The 17,165-nt window shown below is 30.9% G+C and overlaps 3 protein-coding genes across 4 annotated transcripts; 1 reads left to right on the forward strand and 2 right to left on the reverse strand.

Annotated features, from left to right (window-relative positions):
• Window positions 563-9,615, forward strand: LOC109360790 (asparagine synthetase [glutamine-hydrolyzing] 1). Of its 2 annotated transcripts, none has more exons than XM_019605912.1 (13): window positions 563-760; window positions 5,654-5,792; window positions 6,446-6,541; window positions 6,699-6,840; window positions 6,961-7,151; window positions 7,270-7,431; window positions 7,715-7,795; window positions 7,894-8,115; window positions 8,215-8,349; window positions 8,443-8,523; window positions 8,608-8,694; window positions 8,794-8,901; window positions 9,163-9,615. In XM_019605912.1, the coding sequence occupies exons 1-13, from the start codon at window positions 681-683 to the stop codon at window positions 9,388-9,390; spliced, it is 1,752 nt and encodes a 583-aa protein (XP_019461457.1). In that variant the 5' UTR covers window positions 563-680; the 3' UTR covers window positions 9,391-9,615. The 2 variants fall into 2 exon arrangements, with proteins under 2 accessions (XP_019461457.1, XP_019461456.1); XM_019605911.1 differs by lacking the exon at window positions 563-760 and adding an exon at window positions 3,215-3,412.
• On the reverse strand, window positions 9,879-11,544 carry LOC109359131 (gibberellin 2-beta-dioxygenase 8-like). The gene is made up of 3 exons (XM_019603677.1): window positions 11,040-11,544; window positions 10,585-10,909; window positions 9,879-10,310 (listed from the first exon to the last, which is right to left on the reverse strand). Exons 1-3 carry the CDS (start codon window positions 11,489-11,491, stop codon window positions 10,080-10,082), a joined length of 1,008 nt encoding a protein of 335 aa, XP_019459222.1. The 5' UTR covers window positions 11,492-11,544; the 3' UTR covers window positions 9,879-10,079.
• Window positions 13,823-16,568, reverse strand: LOC109360243 (selT-like protein). The gene is made up of 4 exons (XM_019604971.1): window positions 16,359-16,568; window positions 16,178-16,260; window positions 15,291-15,609; window positions 13,823-14,143 (listed from the first exon to the last, which is right to left on the reverse strand). Exons 1-4 carry the CDS (start codon window positions 16,533-16,535, stop codon window positions 14,009-14,011), a joined length of 714 nt encoding a protein of 237 aa, XP_019460516.1. The 5' UTR covers window positions 16,536-16,568; the 3' UTR covers window positions 13,823-14,008.

Genomic DNA, 17,165 nt, shown 5'->3' on the forward strand with positions numbered 1-17,165 from the left:
GGAGATATGATTAACCAGAAAAATATTTAATAATTGTAATTTTAATTTAAATAATTTTTTTAACTAATCATGTGATATTATATGAAGTGGTGCAAAAAGTGATAGACCAAATATACTTTTTGATGTACTTCCCTATCCATTAATAGAAGGTATCCCCACCCCTCTCGCTTCTTTCTAATAACACCCTTCATGTTTTAACTCACATGACATTCTTTTTCTTTCAAAATTTATTATATTACGTAAAAGACAAATGGCTTATAATTTGTTAACTAAAATTATTTTTTATCAAAAAAATTTAACACAGTTATTTTGTAACACCTCGTGTGTATATACTAAAAATGCGTGGAGTGAGTTATATGTAAAATGCTAATTTATTTGTTTTTGTTTGTAATTTGAGAAAGTGTGGTTGCTATAAATAAGCAATAATTGTGAAATATAAGTAGAAGAGAGAAAGCAACAGCAACGACCGCGTTTAATGGGAACCCCCGTGGTGGAGCCCATAATTAAGATATGCTATGCATATAAATACGTGTCCGGAGAAGAGATTGTTATGCTAAACAAACAACACTTTCTTTCAACTCTAAACTATCATAATTGGTAGTGTTTTTCTTCAATTCTCTTCTATTTTCCTTTCTCTCTTTCTTTCTTCTTTCTCTTCATAATAACTCTATTGTTCCATAATGTGTGGTATACTTGCTCTGCTTGGTTGTTCTGACACCTCTCAAGCCACTAGGGTTCGCGTCCTTGAGCTTTCTCGCAGGCAATCATTCTTTTGCCACTCTAACTTTTTATCATTATTTGTATTTAAGTTTTTATGGTTGGTTCTTAAATAAAAATAATATATAATTAATAAATAATATGGTAACCAATTATACATTAACACCATATCAGTATTAAAGTCATCTAAGTATTGAGCTCTGTTTTTTTGTACGAGCAAATTTCATTTACTTCTTAATTTATAAATCATATCAATTATTATATGACCTTATTTGAAGAACGATATTAAAATTACACTTACCTACTTGAAATTGAGTTGAATATAACTTTTAGAAAATATTTGATGTAATTAATTTTTTGAAATCGGTTCTCTTTAATTTATATAATTCTTGACATTTTTAACCCAATTATTATCCGACATTATGGGGCCATCTTATTTGGTAAATTTGATTGCGTGAGTCGCCAAATTCGCAAAGCATCATCCTAACTTATTCTCTAGAGAAATTATACTTATATTTATTATATTTGTACAAGAAAGTTAATAGTGTCTAGTGTCTTTAACAAAAGTGATGTCATATGGTATGATTAATGTGCAACTTCTATAAGAAAATAAATATAGTAGGGTGATGTCATGTATTATAGGAGAGAATTATTTTTCAATGTAGATTAGGATCATCTTCATTACTTAATAGAAAAGTGCATAACAAATAAGAATTTTTTTATAACATTATGCAATGTGATAACATTTTTATTTTTAAGTATAAAGATAAAATTAACAATGAGATTCTTTTCCAATGAGCAACTTGTGACAGTAGCTTTAATTCCCTAATAGTTGTTGAATACGGGTGACCAAATATTATGTTTCACCATTTGTGTTATTTATTTTTATAATATAAGACATTCCTTTACTTAACTATTAAAGAATTATTCATTTTTCGGATGTGCTAAAAAAAAAGTATGGCTTCCTCCGGTTTCTTATTATTTATAATTAGGAGATAAATACAAACTAAGCTTATATAATTAATATAGTTAATTTTCATCAATCTTCCTTTTTCTTTTTCAATATATAAATTTCTTTAATCATTATTAATACTAGAGTGCCGACAGTTACTATATGTCTGCCGCCACATTTTTTACTTTTTAGTATTGAATATTTAATTTTAGAGAAATATATCACTTTTTTCATACATTATATTGCATTGATCAAGTTATTTTAATTTTCAATTCACTCATTCTTGAAGTAAATCAATTATAGCAAATTCCTTTCATCATATCGGATGTAAACACGTGCGTTTTAAAAATTATAATTTAATAATTTAGTATATTTAATCTATTAAATTCATTTGTTAAATTATTTTTAGAAGAGTATTGTAATTGAAGTATGTTGCTTTTTTTAATTATTTAATTGTATTATAAGAACAATAATGTTCCCTGACAAAAATCAACCTTTAAATCATTTTACACTAAAAGTAAAATAATAATACTTGGAGAAGCGAACACCAAAATCTTTAAAAAAAGTAAAAGAAAAAAAAAAGTAGGTAAAAAGGATAAGAGATAAACTTGAGTGTAATAATGGCAGTGCAGTGTGAACGTGCAGATAACCACAAGGGATCACGTTTCCATTCCTTTTTTGACGTCATTTCATTTCTTTAACAAGTAGCGACTTTGTCTCATTTTTTTAAAGGAGTTTTCTTAGTGAACCTATTTAAACTCATTTTATATAAATTTATTGTCCTCATCCCCTCTCAATCTGACTCCACTCCATCAATGAATAGAAAAATTATTGATTTTATACGTCTAAGGAGAAAATTTTTATACTATTATGTTTTAAGAAGGGATAAAAATGTTATATCATATTATCTATTTTTTTTACTTATGATGTATTGGGTTCATATCTATTGTTTTACTCTTCTGTGTCACTTTATATATGAGGAGGGAGATATGATTAACCAGAAAAATATTTAATAATTGTAATTTTAATTTAAATAATTTTTTTAACTAATCATGTGATATTATATGAAGTGGTGCAAAAAGTGATAGACCAAATATACTTTTTGATGTACTTCCCTATCCATTAATAGAAGGTATCCCCACCCCTCTCGCTTCTTTCTAATAACACCCTTCATGTTTTAACTCACATGACATTCTTTTTCTTTCAAAATTTATTATATTACGTAAAAGACAAATGGCTTATAATTTGTTAACTAAAATTATTTTTTATCAAAAAAATTTAACACAGTTATTTTGTAACACCTCGTGTGTATATACTAAAAATGCGTGGAGTGAGTTATATGTAAAATGCTAATTTATTTGTTTTTGTTTGTAATTTGAGAAAGTGTGGTTGCTATAAATAAGCAATAATTGTGAAATATAAGTAGAAGAGAGAAAGCAACAGCAACGACCGCGTTTAATGGGAACCCCCGTGGTGGAGCCCATAATTAAGATATGCTATGCATATAAATACGTGTCCGGAGAAGAGATTGTTATGCTAAACAAACAACACTTTCTTTCAACTCTAAACTATCATAATTGGTAGTGTTTTTCTTCAATTCTCTTCTATTTTCCTTTCTCTCTTTCTTTCTTCTTTCTCTTCATAATAACTCTATTGTTCCATAATGTGTGGTATACTTGCTCTGCTTGGTTGTTCTGACACCTCTCAAGCCACTAGGGTTCGCGTCCTTGAGCTTTCTCGCAGGCAATCATTCTTTTGCCACTCTAACTTTTTATCATTATTTGTATTTAAGTTTTTATGGTTGGTTCTTAAATAAAAATAATATATAATTAATAAATAATATGGTAACCAATTATACATTAACACCATATCAGTATTAAAGTCATCTAAGTATTGAGCTCTGTTTTTTTGTACGAGCAAATTTCATTTACTTCTTAATTTATAAATCATATCAATTATTATATGACCTTATTTGAAGAACGATATTAAAATTACACTTACCTACTTGAAATTGAGTTGAATATAACTTTTAGAAAATATTTGATGTAATTAATTTTTTGAAATCGGTTCTCTTTAATTTATATAATTCTTGACATTTTTAACCCAATTATTATCCGACATTATGGGGCCATCTTATTTGGTAAATTTGATTGCGTGAGTCGCCAAATTCGCAAAGCATCATCCTAACTTATTCTCTAGAGAAATTATACTTATATTTATTATATTTGTACAAGAAAGTTAATAGTGTCTAGTGTCTTTAACAAAAGTGATGTCATATGGTATGATTAATGTGCAACTTCTATAAGAAAATAAATATAGTAGGGTGATGTCATGTATTATAGGAGAGAATTATTTTTCAATGTAGATTAGGATCATCTTCATTACTTAATAGAAAAGTGCATAACAAATAAGAATTTTTTTATAACATTATGCAATGTGATAACATTTTTATTTTTAAGTATAAAGATAAAATTAACAATGAGATTCTTTTCCAATGAGCAACTTGTGACAGTAGCTTTAATTCCCTAATAGTTGTTGAATACGGGTGACCAAATATTATGTTTCACCATTTGTGTTATTTATTTTTATAATATAAGACATTCCTTTACTTAACTATTAAAGAATTATTCATTTTTCGGATGTGCTAAAAAAAAAGTATGGCTTCCTCCGGTTTCTTATTATTTATAATTAGGAGATAAATACAAACTAAGCTTATATAATTAATATAGTTAATTTTCATCAATCTTCCTTTTTCTTTTTCAATATATAAATTTCTTTAATCATTATTAATACTAGAGTGCCGACAGTTACTATATGTCTGCCGCCACATTTTTTACTTTTTAGTATTGAATATTTAATTTTAGAGAAATATATCACTTTTTTCATACATTATATTGTAATTTTTTGATAAAAATATAAAAATGAATTGTGATATTATTAAAAAATGCATTGGTAGTTTGATATATTTAATAACTTCCTCTAATTTTATTGTATGGAAAAACATTATAATAATTATTAATTATAAGGGCAAAACATGTAAGTGAAAATTATGCCATGTAATTAGTTATAATATGTTTTGGCTTTATATATAGTATAGGAGTATAGATGATTTCATTAACTATCTCTTTCTATAAAATTATTTGTTAATGCTAAACATATAACTTAAAAATACTGAAAATCTAACCATTAATGCTTTATTCATCTTTTAGATGGATAAGTAAATAAAAATAACTTTTTACTCTAACATAATAAGGAAGGAGGGAATGATAATTTAATATAAAAATGTAATAATTTATTTTTTCCCAATCAAGATATCTTGGTGTGACATCATGTATGATGCATATATTTATCCATCAAACTCTTTTACCAATCACTATTTTTGCGGAGTTATTAAGAGGTGGATGATGACGAAAAAGAATAACATAGGGCCTAAGTGACATATTACATTTCCTTAATTAAACCATGATGGTGGTGTCTTATCCATAAAATATTTAAGGCAAATGAATAAAGCATGGTGGAATTAATAAATTATACTTACGGCTTTATATCAGGACCAGATACCAATCTGAACAAGACTTTGATAAGATAGGTGGGCATCTATGAAATGAAATATATTCTAATCAGATCACTTACTCATATTAACATAAACAAGTGGCGTGTGGGGTCCAGGTTGAAATTCAATTATTGGTCATTCTTTGTAGGAAAAGTCCAAAACAGAATGACGATTGAAAATTAAATAATTGTAAGTGATTTATAATTGAATGATATATTTGTGGACATTGGGTAAAGTTTCTTTAAAATATGCTTGAGTAGTGTAGAGTGAATAAGTAAATGTATATTACCTTTAATCAGTTAAAGGTACATTGAGATCTTATACAATTTAGCTAATAAGATTGTTAATTTGTACCTTTTTAGAAGGTCTATTATGATGATTGATTAATAATAATATTTATTTGTGTGTGATTGATGATGTAACACATACAGATTGAAGCACCGTGGTCCCGATTGGAGTGGGCTTCACCAACATGGTGATTGTTATTTGGCTCATCAACGGTTGGCCATAGTTGATCCTGCTTCTGGTGATCAACCTCTCTTTAATGAAGACAAATCTGTTGTTGTCACGGTAGGCCAATATGTTCAACATCAATCATAGTTTTTTTAATTATCATACTTGTCCATCCCAATGTCGGGATCGGTCAAATAAAACCACAAACCTCTACTACTATACTATCAGTCTATCTGTAGCTATATATTAGACATGTCCTTGCCGCATGGCAGAGGGTAATCCACAGTGTTCAGATGGATGTTCGGCTCTGTAGTAGAGTCTGCGCTATTCATGCGCTATGTCATTCCTATGGCAAGTGTATGTGGTTTTGCATGTATTTGACGGGTCCGGACACTGTGACGAAAGAATGCCATTTAGTGATAACTAATTAGTTTTATACTATTGAGGTGTTGGTAACTGTAATAAGCAAAACTGTTTATCATGTTAAAAACTGATTTCTAAATCTAAGGTATCCCATACTAGCATGTGTAAGAAATCCAAGCTCATATGTTGAATGCTATATTCATGAGAAATAGATTAAGTAAGACCATAAAAGTAAAAAGATTAAAAATTTATTATCTTAAGCTTTTGGGTGAAAATCTATTACTGTGAATTTTTTCGTTTAGGCTACTAATGTTCATTTCCTTGATTTTGTGTTTCCCATAGAGTATATTTTTTTGAGTTATTAGCTGTAAATTATGATTTATGATAAATGTCATAATTGAAAACAGGTAAATGGAGAGATTTATAACCATGAAGAGCTCAGGAAACAACTGCCGAATCACAAGTTCCGAACCGGAAGTGACTGTGATGTTATTGCTCACCTGGTTAGTCATCTTTACTATACTTTTCAACTAGTTCTAACCTGTTTAAAATGTTAATTGTAATAAATAATCATCAATCAAAAGAAAATTTAGAACATCATTTCTTTCATTAATTGTAATTATGTCGTTGCTTTGTTACTGATGTTAATGTTTTCAATAGTATGAAGAACATGGAGAGAACTTTGTGGATATGCTGGATGGTATCTTTTCATTTGTTCTACTGGATACTCGTGACAACAGTTATATAGTGGCTCGTGATGCTATAGGGGTCACTTCTCTGTACATTGGTTGGGGCTTGGATGGTAATAATTATGTTATAATCTGCAATAGAATTAGAATTCACTTGTTTTATTTAAGTTTGTACTTTGAACATGTTTGAATTGAATACAATTTTGACAAGTTTGGTACTACTCTGGATTCAGGGTCTGTGTGGATTTCATCAGAAATGAAAGGGTTGAATGATGATTGTGAACATTTTGAAGTTTTTCCACCCGGTCATTTGTACTCTAGCAGAGAAAGCGGATTTCGCAGATGGTACAACCCTCCTTGGTTCTCTCAGGCTATTCCATCAGCCCCTTATGATCCTCTTGCTTTGAGGCATGCCTTTGAGAAGGTAATAAGATTCACAAAAAAGGCTAAATACATATTATGTATTGAAACTTCACCAAACAAGTTCCTTATGTATAGAAACTTTTTCATGAGTACATCTGATATAGTCATTGTGATTACAGGCTGTGATTAAAAGGTTGATGACTGATGTTCCCTTTGGTGTCCTACTATCTGGAGGTTTGGACTCTTCCTTGGTTGCATCCATCACTTCTCGCTACCTCGCAACGACAAAGGCTGCTGAGCAATGGGGATCAAAATTACATTCGTTCTGTGTCGGCCTTGAGGTGCATATCTGTTCATAATGATGTTTAAAAAATACCCAACCAGATATTAAACAGGCCAAGTTTCCAGGTCATGGTTTGGTTAATTTAACCAATTAGATATGTAGTTGAACCATGATTAATTCATGGTTGAATTGGGTAATGTGTGAACTTAGAACATAACTAGTCAAGGATATGATCAGTCCAACCGACCGGTCTAATCTAACTTTTAAAACATTGATTCAAAATTTGAATGATTCAAAACATCTTATTTTGTTTTAATCCTTAGTCATATTTTGTTGAGTAGGGTTCACCAGATCTGAAGGCTGGTAAAGAGGTTGCAGACTATTTAGGAACTGTCCACCATGAGTTTCAATACACTGTTCAGGTATCTACATGAAACAGTACTTTTCACCTAAAAAATTGGGGTCCTTCAATTTATTAAAAATCATAATTTGTCAATGATATATGATATGGTATATGCAGGATGGATTAGATGCCATTGAGGATGTTATCTACCATGTGGAAACATATGATGTGACTACAATTAGAGCAAGCACACCTATGTTTCTGATGTCTAGGAAGATAAAGTCACTGGGTGTCAAATGGGTTATCTCTGGTGAAGGATCTGATGAGATATTTGGAGGGTATTTATACTTCCACAAGGCACCTAACAAGGAAGAGTTTCACCAAGAAACATGCCGAAAGGTCATAATTTTATCAGGCTCAATTGCTCATTGTTAGAACAATATGAAGAGTTGAAGTATAAGTGTTATTTACTTAATAGATATGCTTACTTCTGTGCAGATTAAAGCACTCCACCAATATGATTGTCAGCGAGCCAATAAATCAACATTTGCTTGGGGTCTGGAAGCTCGAGTTCCATTCTTGGACAAGGAGTTTATCAATGTTGCAATGAATATTGACCCTGAGCATAAAATGGTATGAGTAAAAAAAACTTTGATTTGGTTATATCATCTCTTAAAATTTTTGACATTATTTTATGATGCTGGTATTCTATTTTAATATGTTCAGATAAAACGAGACGAAGGAAGAATTGAGAAATGGGTTCTGAGGAGGGCCTTTGATGATGAAGAGCATCCTTATCTGCCAAAGGTACTCTGCAATTTGTTGCAATATCTATAGATCTTTGCAAGATTAATTGATTAAACTAACACCTAAACATTTCATTTCATGCAGCACATTTTGTATAGACAGAAAGAACAATTCAGTGATGGAGTTGGCTATGGTTGGATTGATGGCCTTAAAGCCCATGCTGCAAAACATGTAATGAATTCAACCTTTCTCTCTACAATTCAGTAATGGACTTGGCTAATGTCATAAAATTACTGCTGCTAATAATTGATTGTTGACATTTTCTCACAGGTGACTGATAAAATGATGCTTAATGCTGGTAATATCTTCCCACATAACACCCCAAATACCAAAGAAGCATATTATTACAGAATGATCTTTGAGAGGTTCTTCCCTCAGGCAAGTTAATCAATGAACTCCTTAATTTGATTGAAACTATAAGAGACATGTTACATATATAATATCATTCATTTATGTGCCTTCACCTGCATGCTAAGTTTTTTGGAAAGTCGATTCATAATAACGTGATATTAGATATAAAATAATTCATATGCCTTTACTCACCTAATAGCTTAATCTTTTGGTAAAATCCGTTTATTACACACAAAATTTAACATGGGTCTGATTCAAACACTTGTGTTTTTTAATTTGGTTTTGCAGAACTCAGCCAGCCTCACTGTTCCTGGGGGACCGAGTGTCGCTTGTAGCACGGCGAAAGCTATCGAGTGGGATGCTGCCTGGTCTAAAAACCTTGATCCATCAGGTAGAGCAGCACTTGGAGTGCACATTTCAGATTATGACAATCAGAATAACCAAGTCAACAAAACTGTGGAATTTGAGAAAATTATACCTACTGAAGCTCCTCTTGGTGTTGCCATCCAGGGCTAGGATGAGGTGTGGCAAGGAATAATTTACCAAGAATGAAGATAATAAAAGTGAACTTCAATGAAAAATTTCCCTGCTGTATTATTATTATTATCACTATTATGCATTCAGGCAATGCTTTGTAGATGAAGCTTTCAGAAAATGATGCATTATGTTTTATTGTGAATGGTGTGATTTGAACTCTTATCTAATGTACTTGTTTAGCTAAGTGTTTATTTTGTCAGTTTACTATGAATGGAAAATCCATTATCTAAGGATATCTCTTAAGAACTAATTAAGATCTTATGTCAATCTCCTATCCCACCAATTTTCATTCTGGGCATAAATAATTAAACACCTATCTTAAAATAGATTAATATTAAGTCATGATCTTTTTATAACCAATGACTCACTTATAGATTAATATTAAGTTATGATTTTTTATTAGATCTTTCGGAGTATATGACAACCTCGTGAAAACATTAAGTTATGATTAAAAATACAATAAATAAACAAAAATAAAGAACTCAGTTGTTCCAATTTCATATAATAGAAGAGGCTCCAACAATAGGTTACAATGTGCGTTGCCGCTAAGCTCAACCACCCACACACGACGCACAAAAACACTTAACCCGATTATTCCAAATTTCAAACTTGTTGTATTATTTAACTAATAGAAGAGAAGTAATTAACATTTAGGAATACAACAAAGTTCAATTATCCTCATTACGCTTAAACCTTGACAGCCCAATTTTATGACCTATGGTTTCGATATCTTGTTGAACTTGTGCTAAATATTGATTAGCAGTGAAGGATCTATACTTAGAGCTTTCAACCTTAACACCTTCACCAGAGTACATAAAGTAGGCTATTGAGACTCGATCCTTGTGCTTGTCTACCTTCACTCTGTGTAAAGCGCTTTTGTATTTGTCATCGCTAATTGCCTGCACCGAAATATCCATCAATGTCAATGCTAATCAATATTAATTTTAGTAAATATTTTAATTAAGAATTTAATATGTATGTATGAATAATGAACAATATTCTTACAAGTGTATATATTAAAATATTTAACTAATGAGAAAAGAATGTATGCATCAATTTTATAGACTCTTACTGCATTGTTGTATTATTCGCATTCATATTTAACCATCCTTGACTCTTAAAACAATTAAATTTATTATATTTCTTTTTCTCTAAAAACAAATAAATATGAACCTGCATAAGGTCCCCGATGTTAACAATTAATGTGTTGGAAATGGGTTTTACGGTGAGCCATTGATGATCTCTGAGCACCTCAAGTCCACTCACTTCATCTTCTTGATTCAATATAGTCAATACTGAACTATCTGTATGCACCGCCAAGCCTAAACCACCATCAGGATCAGAACAATGTAGATAACGGTAAACACGGAAAAGTCCTGTCTTGTCTTCTAAGTTGTACTTTGATTCTTCCATTTCCAACTCAAGGTTCTTCACAAATCTCTCAAATAACGTTGTAGCAATTCTAGACATATGCTTTTCATACTCCACCAGCAGAACCCTTGCCAACAAAATAAACAAAAAAATAATAGTAATAACAACAACAACCAAATCTTTATCCGGTATCGGCTACATGGATCGAACTAAGCTGGCAAATCACAAACATAAATAACTGAAAATAAAATCATTACCTGAAGGATTCAAGATCAGGAAGTTGTGGGTGAAATTTGGAGAGTTGATCTGAAGGGATTCCAAAACCTTCAAAGAAATTGGTATTATGACGTTCAGTTGGTATAGTTGTTCCAGAAGGAGTTAGTGCAGTGGATCCACAAAAGTAGTTTACATTGCTTCCATCACAAGAGGCATGTTTTGACTCATAGGATAGAAAAAAAACCTGTTTGGTTTGTTCATGAAGTTGGCTCAATAGGGAAGATGGAATACCATGGTTAACCAAACGAAACAGCCCCCAATTCTTGCAAGCTTCCTCAACCTTATTCTTATCATTACTTAAGTTTTCAAGGTCTATGATTGGAAGTGATTCTAAATATTTGGTTGGGTTGCCACCATCTTCAGGGGCTGGGCTAGGTGGTTGGTGGTGGCTAAGGTTGCGGAAATGTGGAGGAAAGGACTCTAAATTATTCATCTCTTACTTCAGAGGTAACTATAATATGATGGTTATGTATGTCCAATTTATTTATATATAGTACAATGAGTGTGATGGCACATGGATCAGAAGAGAATCCTCCACTATTTAAACAAGTTATTGATTAGATAAAAAGATGTATGCCATTACATTTTACAATATTTATACATTGTCATTGTATCATCTATTATTGATGTTTAATTATTGTTGATTTTAAAAAAAAAAAAGTAATATAAATGAATGATGTATAATATGTGCATGTGTTTATACTGTCAATGTCCAGATTTTACACTCTATTGATTATCCTTTCAAAAATAAAAGTGTTTTACATATAAAGAGCAAAAATATCACAATAAACAATTATTTTTTATACACTTCTCAATTTAATATTAGAGATGATCCTTGTGTTACCACTTTCTTATAAGAGTGAGATGTATTTTATTATTAGTATACTTATTATTATTAATATATTATATATGCAAGTACATGTATCTATTAAAACAATAAAAGTAATAATTAATTCAAAAACACAAATTTTATAAACATTAATACTAATTAGTGTTAAAGCAACCTAAGGATGTAAAATATTAAAGATAAATATATAGATTTTGGTGATGCCTCTATGAGGTACCTTAAAAAATTAAGAGAAAAATACGTATATACTTATAATAGTTTTTTATATTATCAATGTATCATTTACCATTTATATTTATTTATTATTTACTCTTAAAAAAAGTAATATAAATGAGTGATAAATAATATATTTACTGTATATAAATCTTTGAGCAAAAGTGTATAGATATTACATTAAAAATTAAAGTGATTAATGTAATGGAAAAAACATTAATGTAATAATTATGGAATAAATGTTAAGAATGAAAGTGAGGGATCTAAAATTAAGAAATATAGGTAAACGGATATTTTTGGAATAGTACCATTAAAAATTTAGAAATCAGTGGCAAAACTTTATTTCTCAAAATTCATTTCTTGTATTTTAATTCAAAAGTTTTGTTGTTTTTTTTTCTATCAAGTTATTCCCTCATATTTTTTGGGATAAGGAACAAATTCTTGTTGGCTGAGTGATTGTCACTCTTAGAAATTGAATCTTTAACCTTTTAGTATTTCTGAAAATCTAATTGAGTCTTACATTACTAAGTCAATAACATGTTGATAAGTCTTATTTGTTTGTTACTCCCTCTCAATGATCCAAACACTGTTGATAAGTGATAATTCCTTATAGTCCAACACAATCTCCCAAATGTATTTTAAACAAAAAATTGGGTTAGTGAGGAATTGTGAAAACCTAATACAACTTCTAAAGTGTATTTTGAAGAAAATTAAACTTTTCTATTGAGAAGTTGTAATGACTCAAGACGACTACCCAATTAAAAAGAACTTTTAGAAAATAAAATTTTGAGTCTTGATTTTTGAAAAATAAAAAACAGTATTTCAATAATTTTCCCAAGTAAATGAGTTAAGCAAAAACATATATGCAAAAACATGGTGCTTTGTTTCTTGCTCTGTCAACCTCTCATTAAATTACTATCTCTCTTACAAAATTACCATGCCAATTCTTCTAACTACTCACATATAAAGATGACATTTTCACATCAGAAGATGTTGGGAAAAAAACAGAGTTCCTCTTGCATGTTATGCAATGTAGGATTCTTGTGGAAGTGGTAAACAAACAAATGAAAAAGAACAAAAAGTAGAATAACACCTATAACTTTTTAACGTGAAAAAACTTTCAAACTTTTAAGTGGATAATACTTTTAAAATATTAACTTCAACTTTCTAAGTTTGACTTTATAGAGTAAAAAACAATTCAAAACTTTGTAAATATTGTTATTGACTATATTCAATAACATCTATCAAATTTGGATTTTCATGTATCCCATAAATTAAGGATGAGTTCCCATCACATGATGATACTCCACTAATAATTTTTTTTCATGACTGTGAAACAAAACTTTAATAAGAAGGTAAAGTGTCAGCCATAATTCAAACAGAATGGATTACAAGTTATGGTAAGGATGATTTCTAAACTAATTTATTATGGGATACATGGATTTGAGTTTGGAATATTCACATTAGGGTGAGATCAACAAGTTTTTTCTTATGCATCAAGACTCAAAATACTCATGTTCTTGCTTAAAGGACACAAACCGATCATCACAACCAACAGCAGCAATTAGTACTAGAAGTAAAATGTATATCTATAGGTTGCATTGTAAACATGTATATCTATACATCTCTAGAACAAGTAGTTTAGGGGTCTACTTATACAGAGTAACGTAGCCTCGATTGCTTATTCAGAATGTTGAGGATAGAAGGATAGTGTAAGCCTATGGCAAACTTAAATTAACTTCCATTGTCTTCAGTATGTTACTTGGTTCTTTCAATAAGAAAATTCATGTTCCAGTTTAATAAACAGCTGGAAACCTTATAACATGATATTCCTATTACATGTCTATATAGCAGCATCAAGTTCACAAAGCAATAGCAGGTCCAATTGCACTATTCTTGCCTGGTCAAATACAAGTCTCCTTCTCCATGAAAGGCATCAAGTTTAGAGTTTGTCATCCTTCTGCTAATTAGATCCTTCAGCTCTATCTCTCCAGGAAACCTTCCCTCCTTCAGTTTAGAGAACACCTTTGAAGTGCAGAAGAGTTTCAGGGGTTAATAAAGAATTTAAAAACATTGAAGATGCAATATATTTTACCCTGACCTTTTAACCATTGTCATAGTAACTCTAGAGTTAGTAGAGTCAGAAGGGGCATTGGGAGGAAAGTAAAAAAGGGTGACCCAGTAAATGAGTCTCCCGCTTAATCCGGTTTGAGGATGCAGTGGGGAGTCAAAAATTGGTTAAGAAATTTTAAACAGAGACAAGAATGTAAAGAACCCCTACAATGCTTGGAAGAATAGTTGATTAATAAGCAAATAAACCTTAACAGTAATGACCTAACAAATTACACACTTTTAAACAATGAAGCCAAGAAACACAATAATCAAAGTATGATGCTGATTAACCAAATAAAGAATGCGTTGAAATTTGAAAATGACGTAGAAAACTGCCCCCTCCCAACTACCCAGAAAAAGCAAGTTGATACAATGGTAATCTGAAAGTAGATGTTCCCGAATCCCAACTACAATGGTTGAAAGAAGAATTTCACAGGAGGCATTATTTGGCATTGGCACAAGGCAACATAGATGTTTCTCATTTTGGTGAAGTTTAGGACAGGCCCCTATTCCTAAGTCTGCCGACAATCTCAAAATAAGATCTTGTTGCAGGCATCTTAAACTACTTTTAGGTTGTTATATACAACATCACCCAATGAAAATTGCATTCAATAAAAAACTAAGCGCACCGGTGAAGAAAGACAAGAATGAAACTGATAGTGTCAAAATTGATGACAGAGCTAACATCTTAAGATAGTAATTGAGATTTTCCTATGAATACTCAGCTAACTGGGAAAATCAAGTGGAGTGGTAAAAATGTTGTTATAGTCATGTGAGACACTCAGGAACCTATCCAATTATGAATGGCTAGTCCAATTCCTAGAGGAAGATGAAGATCAAGAAAAAAACCATAGGCAAAATGATTAAGAAAGACAGAGATCAATGCTTTATCAATGAACATGATTTATGATAAAGATTTTGTTGTTGTTGTAGACATGCACAAGAAGAGTAAAAAAATCATAATAAAACTTGCTTTGACCAGAGATAAGGATCAGAGGATCCGATAGCAAAGAATATTACTAAAAGATTGAGCAAATAAAACATGGAATAAGGTACCAACCAGTTCACCATTGAAGTAAACTTCAAATGCACCAGAGCTGTGTAAGAATGACTGCAAAGCATTCCCAAGAAGCCAGGTACTGGCAACGGTCCCAAACTTATTAGCACGCAAGCTGTTATACCAAGGAGGGGGTGCAACAAAACCCAACATTGGGAAAATCTGCTCCCCTCCAATCACAACCCCAATAACACCAAATTGCAGAACTGGAACCACTTTGCTTAGCAGACGCTTAGGAAGCGGTGGGGGGTAATTTGCGAGAACAACCTCGGTTCCAGGAAAAGCAATCTCCAACATATTCTTCATTGTTACTGCTGTTCCCCTAAATAGAATACAATCACCCATTTAGACCAACTTTCTCCTAACTCAACCATTTGAAACAATAAGAAATAGCAAATATTTTGAAGAAAAGTTCGATGGCTAACTTCTGATAATCCAAAACACCTAAGCTAGGAAGAACCAATACCTCAAAATGGTTGTTGTAGACGTGTTAAATATGTATCATATTGGACACTTTTCAGTTACTTATATATTTAGGGTTTTGGTAATCATTGTCCCAAGTGTGAAGCCTTCCTTTAAGAGCTAAAAATCTTGACTTTTTTATAAGAAAAAATATCTTGACTTTTAATCCATTAAATACACCACTTCCAAAAAAAGACTTTTGCATAACCAAAACCTTTGCTAATGTTTATATTAATTTCATATGTAGTATCTCAGTGCATCCTCTGATCTATAGGATTAGTCCTAAATCCTAATCACAAATTGGCGTCGATGCGGGGAAGAGTGTTGCATACAAGTTAAGTATCCACAGAGTAGTTAGCTAAAATAGTGGGATGAATTCCCTTAATAAGCAAAAATTAAAAAAGAAAATTGAGGTGAAAATGTTATACTTATAGGAGCAAGAAGAGCAGAAATTAATGTTGACAGTGTTGCCGGTACCAACATCTCCTCCAATAATGGCGGCGCTGGGCTTCTATTGAATTGATGAAGAAACAGAGAGAGCACCATAAATTAATTAATAGATAAGATTGATGAAAAAGGAAAGGTGAAATTGAAAATACATAATAATACCTGGGAGGGGAAGTCAGGGACGGTTACAGGGTCAACTTGATGATGGTGGTGGTGGTGGTGGTTGTGAGAGGGTTTTGTGGCCGTGGGTGGAGGTGGAGAAGTAGTGAAGAGGGTTAAGATATCGGAGAAGAAGAGGAAGAGTGGCAAACCCACCAAAACATATTGTACTCGATCCATACCTATTACTGCTTCTAATTTCAACACCCTTTCCTTTTATCCCTACACATTAGCAATGATATTGTTGTATAATGTTTGTTACTCTTGAAAATATATATATTTACCATGTGAATTTTATACATTGTCATTGTATTATCTATAACCAATGACTCAGATTATTAAAGGAGCAGGGGCAGCTACCCCTAAAAAAATTAATTTTTTTCTTAAACAATTATTCAATAAAGTTATTAAAGAGGGTAATATTTATGTAATGTTTTTCTCATTGATTTGTATTAATTTTTTTGAAGATTAAAAATAAATGAATAATAATGAACTAATATAAAATTCTTACACCTTTAGTCATTCATTTTTCTATTAATTAAAATATTTATATTACTCTCTCAAGACTAATTTGAATCTTAACAATGTCTATAAAACATTTAATATTGATAATATATTTATTTTTATGTACAAATTATATCTTATGAATTTCAATATTGTCGATCATTCAATTTGAAGAACATCTCAATCATCTCTGACAAATGTAGCTTTTACAAAAAATAGGGAAAGTGGATGTATAATACTTGTTTGATTGAATTATTTATCTTATCTTAATTATTCACATTTCTACAACAACAACTAAAAGATCAT

This window comes from Lupinus angustifolius, chromosome LG11 (genome assembly GCF_001865875.1).
Source record: "Lupinus angustifolius cultivar Tanjil chromosome LG11, LupAngTanjil_v1.0, whole genome shotgun sequence".
Classification (NCBI taxonomy): Eukaryota; Viridiplantae; Streptophyta; class Magnoliopsida; order Fabales; family Fabaceae; genus Lupinus; species Lupinus angustifolius.

What these genes read in the sequence shown, in the direction of transcription:
- LOC109360790 (XM_019605912.1), top strand. Translation starts at nt 681, where the DNA reads ATGTGTGGTATACTTGCTCTGCTTGGTTGTTCTGACACCTCTCAAGCC. An exon ending in CATTGGTTGGGGCTTGGATG is followed by an intron (nt 6,841 to 6,960) that starts GTAATAATTATG and finishes CTCTGGATTCAG; the next exon opens with GGTCTGTGTGGATTTCATCA. An exon ending in ACCAAGAAACATGCCGAAAG is followed by an intron (nt 8,116 to 8,214) that starts GTCATAATTTTA and finishes ACTTCTGTGCAG; the next exon opens with ATTAAAGCACTCCACCAATA.
- LOC109360243 (XM_019604971.1), bottom strand. Translation starts at nt 16,535, where the DNA reads ATGGATCGAGTACAATATGTTTTGGTGGGTTTGCCACTCTTCCTCTTC. An exon ending in TGCTCTTCTTGCTCCTATAA is followed by an intron (nt 15,610 to 16,177) that starts GTATAACATTTT and finishes TATTCTATTTAG; the next exon opens with GGGAACAGCAGTAACAATGA. An exon ending in TTTACTTCAATGGTGAACTG is followed by an intron (nt 14,144 to 15,290) that starts GTTGGTACCTTA and finishes TGCACTTCAAAG; the next exon opens with GTGTTCTCTAAACTGAAGGA.
- LOC109359131 (XM_019603677.1), bottom strand. Translation starts at nt 11,491, where the DNA reads ATGAATAATTTAGAGTCCTTTCCTCCACATTTCCGCAACCTTAGCCAC. An exon ending in CCTGATCTTGAATCCTTCAG is followed by an intron (nt 10,910 to 11,039) that starts GTAATGATTTTA and finishes TTTGTTGGCAAG; the next exon opens with GGTTCTGCTGGTGGAGTATG. An exon ending in ACATCGGGGACCTTATGCAG is followed by an intron (nt 10,311 to 10,584) that starts GTTCATATTTAT and finishes ATTTCGGTGCAG; the next exon opens with GCAATTAGCGATGACAAATA.